The following is a 7,029-nucleotide window of genomic DNA, read 5'->3' as shown; positions in this document are numbered from 1 at the left end:
TGTCCGTCCACCCTCCTCCTTACTTAGAATAAGTAATGGCATTTCAAGTCTCTAATTCATTGTATCGAAAGCGGAATTAGATGAGGGAAACGAAAAGGGCAAACGAAACGAATAGGTAGGGGACGAGACAAAAAGCTGGCGATAGGGGAGGAAAGAAATAGGGAACAGATAAGGTGCAAACACTTCTTGTCTTGATGGGCCATCAATGAAAGAGAAATCCATCCATATAGCAGAAGGGGGGGGGGGGGGGGGGGGGCTGGCTGTGTGGCGTATTATTTCTGTAAATCAATCAGTTCGAACGCCAAGGAGATAAGGGCGGCTTGTCCATCAAGTGGTAAAGTGATGAACGGTAATGACCGGGGAGGCAGGCCTTTTTCCTTGCCCTCAGAAGCGCAAGCCCTCCGGACCTTATTTCTTTTGGCCTTTATTTATGAAAGGGCCTGCCCTTCTTGGTTGGCCAAGTAAACCCCTATCAATTCCATTCTATGAAAAAAGAATAAGGTTCAATTTACTTATTGGGTGGGGGGGCTTATGGTCGAGCCTGCTTGCGCATCCTGAAGGGGTGAAAAATAGAAGGGAAGGTTCAATTTACTTATTGGGTGGGGGGGCTTATGGTCGAGCCTGCTTGCGCATCCTTATATTACCTGAGCTAGAAGGTAAGTAAGGGGATAGCCAGCGCTTGAATGAGATCCCTATCATGCCGTGACTATAGAAAGGACGCAATAACCCACCCGGCTCAGGTTCAGGCGCAGAGCTCAGGTACCTTCCCTGAGCTACGACGCGAACAGACAGAAGGTCCTGAAGCTCTCACTTACCAGCTAGAAGGTAAGGCCTTGACCAACCGGTAAAGGCCCGATCAACCCTTGCCCTCAGAAGCGCAAGCCCTCCGGACCTTCACATTTTCACCCGGGTTGTGGATTTACCTCTAGCGAACTTCCCAAGATCAAGACTTATAGCTAGAAGGCCTTGTCTTATGGAGGGCCTAATTCACCCTGCTATTACCCTATCCTTATAAAGGAAAAAACCCCTATTGACTTATTTGGTGGGGGGCCGGTCGAGAGTTCGCTTACTCACCCTGCTATTTGTCTTTTACCCGAGTTAGGCCAACCGCCATAAAGGTCCCCCGTATTGACCTACTTGGCTTGGTAAGTATTGAAATAGACTCTGAATTGACGAACGGAGAGAAACGGAGTCGCTCTAAAGACCAGAGGAAGAATTGCTCGTCCTAATCAAGTGGGGCGAGGATGCGCAAGCAGGCTCGACCAAAGGGAGAGGATGTGGCTCGACCAACGGGAGAGGATGCGTAAGCATGACTCGACTGATAAGGAGAGGATGCCCCCGGCAGGGTGAGGTAACGAACGCTCGACTGTTAAGGAGAGGGCTCGACCAACGGGAGAGGACCCGGAGGGGGCTCGACTGATAAGGAGAGGAATTTCTTGCTTTGGGGGGTGACTTATTTAGAGGGGCCACAAAATAAGTAAACCAAGGTCCGGAGGGCTTGCGCTTCTGAGGGCAAGGACTACCCCTTTCTTCGAATAAGAAAATACAGAGATCCTTCTCATATAGATGGGTACTTCTATCAGGCAGGAAGGCTTCCCCTAAATTCAAATCAAAATGAGAGGGAGGGCAAGAAAATAAGGAAGGCCTGGCCGCCAGCGTAACACCTACTGACCGATAACCAGCAGCTGTCTGGGAATTTCCATTCTTCGCCACGGAACGAACCACCCTTTATTGGAATAGAAGGAGTAGTAGGAAAGGGGAACTGAAGAGAAGAACCGTCCCACTTCACAAAATGTGAGGGAATTTGTGCAACTACGATCGATCTATAGTGAGTGCCTGCCCTATCTATGCAATGGATGCAACCCAATCCCCTTCCTTCTTCGCTACTCGTGATAATGAAGCGAACCATCCATAAAGGCTCTATGAGAAATATGCCTATTATGTATGGGATAAAGTCTTGTTGGTCATCGAATTCTGCAATACCTACATGCATGTCCAGCCTTATGATGATTGACCAGAATCACATATATATATATATATTGGTCCAGAGTAAGTGAAACGATCTCCGGTCTATATCGCTATAGTAGCTCCGTCGTTGATCTCTCCTCTTCCCTATAGGAACAAAAAAGAGTATGTCCAGACAACGACTATCGATTCCTATATATTCCTCTACCACTCAACCAGATCTTCTATATCAATCATCCCCGAGCAATCTCATTTATGGTCGTCGGACGGGATCGTGGTTCGTTGGCTGGTCCTTGTTCGGCAGATAATCGTTCTTATTAGGTTGGGGGCGCCTGGCTGGCCGTGCGATTGGTAATGGCACAACCGGGGAGGGGAGCATTAGCTTTTTGGGTGAGACAAGGCGCTCGCCAGAGGTAGCGCAGGGTACAGAGCCGAAGGGGGGCACTTGTGGGCGGGGGTGCCATTTGTGGGGGGCCATAGGTCCGAATCCCGTAACCTCGATTGTGAATCATCCTGTGGTGACCCACAGAGGATGATGGGAATAACAACGAAATTGGGGAACACGGACGGAATGTCAATAAATGAATTGTGCCATTATCTGTTATTTCCGGGTCTTTCCGTTGCATTCACTCACGACAAGAAAAAACCACCTGCGTCTGGTGCTTCACCTTACTTTTTGTGCACTCTTCTTTCTCTCCTTGGTCCTTCGTTCCGTCATACTCCTTCTAACTTTCCCAATTACAACGTATTCACCAACTCCAATGCTAATGCACCTTCGCTTTATCAAATCTCAGGGACATGGTCTAATCATGAGGGTAGTATTCCACCACGGTGTCGGATCCCAAGTTTTTACGGATTCCCCTTTCGTTACCGGGTCCAACCCCGGAGCCATAATGTATCAGAACGAGGAGGCCGTAGGGAAACTGCTTTTTGCTCCTTCGTCTCGAGCTTCGTGAAGAACTCCATTCTATCTCTCCCCCGTTACGAACAACAAAGTGGGGCTGCGCCCCGATTGTACACCGTTCCACGAACCTTTGTTCCTTCGCGAACGGGCCGGACTTTTCACAGGAAACGTAAACCCGCCCTTTCTCTTTCTTATGCGCTGCTTGACTACTTCATTTTCATAGGCAGAGGGAGGAAAATGAGCTTTGCTTCTCTCGGTGCTAGGCGCTCCCGAAACAAAGGTTCGCGAGAACGAGCGCGTAGCAGAAAAAAGCCCATAGCACTGCACTTGGCACGAGATGCAAAAGATAGAGCTTCGCCCATCGATGAACAGCGGATTGACTCTGTTGGCATTGCTTTGTTTTTCCCTCTTTCCCTATCGGCGAGTTCCAATCCTTTTGTTCGAAATTCATTCGTTCGTACTGAACCGCTTGCAGAATCAAATCCTGTTCCGCAAGATCCCATATTAGCTATACATCCTCCTCGCATTTATGCCGGAGACGTCGCCAGTGCTATGGGCTTTGGCTTATGTAGATCCAAAATGATGAACGGGATTGTAGCACTCTACTCGCCAATGCAGAAGGAAAGGAATAGAACGCTTCGCTCTGCCGGATGCGTCGGAGCCCGTGTAACGAGCGAGCTCTTTACCCTCACAGACGCGAAATGCCATCCCAGATTTCTATTGTTGCGTAGCAATAGAAGCCTGCTCATGCTGCTCCGGCGGCGCTTCCTCGCCCTCTCTCCGCTCTGGACAGGAGCGCTGATGGACACGGGGAGGGAGCAGGCGAAGCGTGTCGTTCGCAATGGAAGGAAAGATACCGCTACTTCGCCTCTCTGTCCCGCCGGCGCGAACACAGTGGTCTCTGACCCGAAGAAGGACCGGGAACAAATTCGAATTTGGATCCTGACATGTCGGTGGTTTTTAAGGGATGTTCTTGCTAATTTTATGTTAGAACAAGAATATAAAAATTTACGATTGGAAAAAAAGATATATGAGCTTGAAAAAACTCTTAATCCAATACTCTTATTCATGACTCCATCATCTATTCAAGAACTTGAAGTAACAATAACTCAGCCCACACTAGAAATTACAAGCCATTGAAATCACAAAATTTTTAAAAAATTTTGTATACTTGAAAAAATTATATCAAACAATCAATTACTTTTCTAAATATCTATAAAAGTATTTGGAAAATCATGAACATTTAATAAAAATGACTTTAAGACTTTATTAAAGAAACAAAATACTTAAATTTAAAAAAGTTAATTGTGATTTCCTTTTGATAAATTTCTTATTTACATATTTTTAAATCTTTTGATATTATCTTTCAATAATAAAAAAATTAATTTAAAAACCTTACCTATTTTACTCAACTGAAAATGAAAATTTCTGACTATTATATCGGCATTAAAAGTTAGAATACCATAAATATATAAAATTTAAATAATTTAAGAGAAGTCAAACTACCACAAATATATAAAATTAAAATAATTTTATAATAACTTTTGATTGAACAGACAAACACTTCAACCGATATAAGTCAGGTGGCATAACTCACTCCATTCAAATCTCTACGACTGTTGCATGTTTGATCAAGGTAGAACCTTCCTTATAAACACCGTTCACTTCAGTCCACTGCGCCCCTGACGGGTTGAACAAATACGAGACCCATGTGCGAGTGACGGTTCCGCTTACAAAAATATAGTGGCGCCATTGTGTAGCACATGGACAATCGACAAAATGTTGCGGAAGAAAAGCTACAGGTGTCCAAACACTTTTCGCAGCGTCATACTTTATTACTTCCTCTTTCGTGAATCTATATAACTCTCCACTAAAAGAAACAACACTGCAACTTCTCCAGACATCTCTACTCAATCTCTCACTATCTTCACACCTTCTCCACCTTCGCTTAGTCGGATCAAAAACCTCGGCATCTCTGTTGAACTGGCCTCGGCCCAATACCATGAATTTACCTTCCATGAAAACACCGTGGCATCCCTGGCCATGCTGTTGGTTCATAGGAGGCAGAATATCCCAATTGTCTTCGGCCACGTTATAAACTTCTGCAGACGCCAGGGGAGTGCCATGGTCATCCATACCGCCGGCCACGTAGACAAGTCCATTGCCAGAAGAGACAGAGCACCCAAAGGAATATCTAGCTGTAGGCATGTCAGCTCCCCGGGTCCATGTGGTGGATACAAAGTCATAAACGTATACCCTCTTCCTATAGTGGTAGAATCCGCCAATGAGAAGCAGTTTCCCATTCACAGCAGCGCACCGACACAGTGGTGTTATTCTAACAAAGTCTGGATCGTGGATGGGAGGTAGTATCTCAGAAGTCCCCGTCACAGGGTCGTACACCTTTACTGCACAAAGAATGTCGACCCTCTTATGCATTTGAATGAAGCAAAGGATATGCTCGCTCGCCCCACATATCTTTCTGTCAACATAGAAACTAGGGCTACTCAGCATAACCTTCCAACTTGTGCACACAGCTTTCATATTATTGTGTGATGAGTAAGGCACTCTCAACAAACAACATCGAATGAGGTCGTCTGGAATAACGTCCATCTCAACACTTCAAACAAAAGACAGACACCTAAGGATATGCTCGCTCGCCCCACATATCTTTCTGTCAACATAGAAACTAGGGCTACTCAGCATAACCTTCCAACTTGTGCACACAGCTTTCATATTATTGTGTGATGAGTAAGGCACTCTCAACAAACAACATCGAATGAGGTCGTCTGGAATAACGTCCATCTCAACACTTCAAACAAAAGACAGACACCTAAGGATATGCTCGCTCGCCCCACATATCTTTCTGTCAACATAGAAACTAGGGCTACTCAGCATAACCTTCCAACTTGTGCACACAGCTTTCATATTATTGTGTGATGAGTAAGGCACTCTCAACAAACAACATCGAATGAGGTCGTCTGGAATAACGTCCATCTCAACACTTCAAACAAAAGACAGACACCTATTTCGTGATCAAGTTTATTACTGACTGATAATGCTCCGAAAGTGAAGGTGAAAAGTTGAAAATGAAGTTAAATATATGAGCAGAATGGGGCATCACCAGTTATCCACCCAAGTTATCCTCCCGTGTCGACTGAAGCTGTCCACCCTTGAAGAAGAGAACTGAAGTGATCAAATGTTCTTTATTCATACTATGAGCATGTATTAATTTCATTCATATATTAATATAATCACTTTGAAATTTATATATTTTTTAATTTTTATTTCTAGTGTTGGTCGGTGTTATATAATTTTAGTTAAAATAATAGTTTTATTATTATTAATATTAATATAATAAAATTTAAATCTAAATACTTTATTTTTATTTTTATATCGAGTGGTTTTTATTTTTTATTGCTCAGTGGTGTTTTTTTAAGATTACATTTTTATAACATTATCATTTTTTATATATTTAAATTATTTTTTTATAAATAAAATAAAATAAAAAACTATATATGAAAATGTAGAAGAATAGATTTTGAATCTATATAAATGTAAAGAAATACTTTATCTTTATATATATATATATATATATATATATATATATATATATATATATATATGTTTAGTTATTATGTGGACAAATGTTTTATGTAACATGTGTAATCACTTTAAGGCCACAAGTATCCTATAAGAAAGACATTTCATAAGCGAGAAATTTTAGACTAGTCATTTTAGGCAACACTATGGAAATTATTGAGAACCTTTTATTCATCCTTGTGAGGTAAGCATTGGGTGAGATGGTGTGAATTGTTATCAAAATATGCAATACCCCTAGCTTAAACCCTAAATGGTCTAGTAAATATATATATATGATATTTACGCTAGTGAACATCTATATGTTAATTAGATTGGTAAGCACAATTTCAGTGACACTTTGGGTTTCTTTATGTGTATAAATTTGTTAGGTCAATGGGCTATTGTGTTAATGTGCTTTAATGCTAGGGTGATTGTGAAGTCAAGGTAGGGAGTTTATGTCTTAAGACAAGAGTTAGTCTCCAAGATGTAACATGTAAGGCACACATGTAATAATAGATTATCATGACTACAAATTAGGGAATGAAAATGACTATGAAGTACTACTAATCCACAAAAATAAA

General features: G+C 42.4%; 1 protein-coding gene across 1 annotated transcript; it reads right to left on the bottom strand.

Moving 5' to 3' along the window:
• Positions 1–4,471: 4,471 nt before the first annotated feature.
• On the bottom strand, positions 4,472–5,479 carry LOC149242624 (F-box/kelch-repeat protein At2g44130-like). The gene has a single exon (XM_089370911.1). The coding sequence runs from the start codon at positions 5,477–5,479 to the stop codon at positions 4,472–4,474; it is 1,008 nt and encodes a 335-aa protein (XP_089227037.1).
• Positions 5,480–7,029: the final 1,550 nt, after the last annotated feature.

The sequence above is a fragment of the Pinus tabuliformis genome, chromosome 8, assembly GCF_031772625.1.
Source record: "Pinus tabuliformis cultivar Carrire ecotype Pingquan chromosome 8, CPIR1, whole genome shotgun sequence".
In the NCBI taxonomy this organism is placed as follows: Eukaryota; Viridiplantae; Streptophyta; class Pinopsida; order Pinales; family Pinaceae; genus Pinus; species Pinus tabuliformis.
This window is presented reverse-complemented; position numbering and strand designations above follow the sequence as displayed.

What these genes read in the sequence shown, in the direction of transcription:
- LOC149242624 (XM_089370911.1), bottom strand. Translation starts at nt 5,479, where the DNA reads ATGGACGTTATTCCAGACGACCTCATTCGATGTTGTTTGTTGAGAGTG.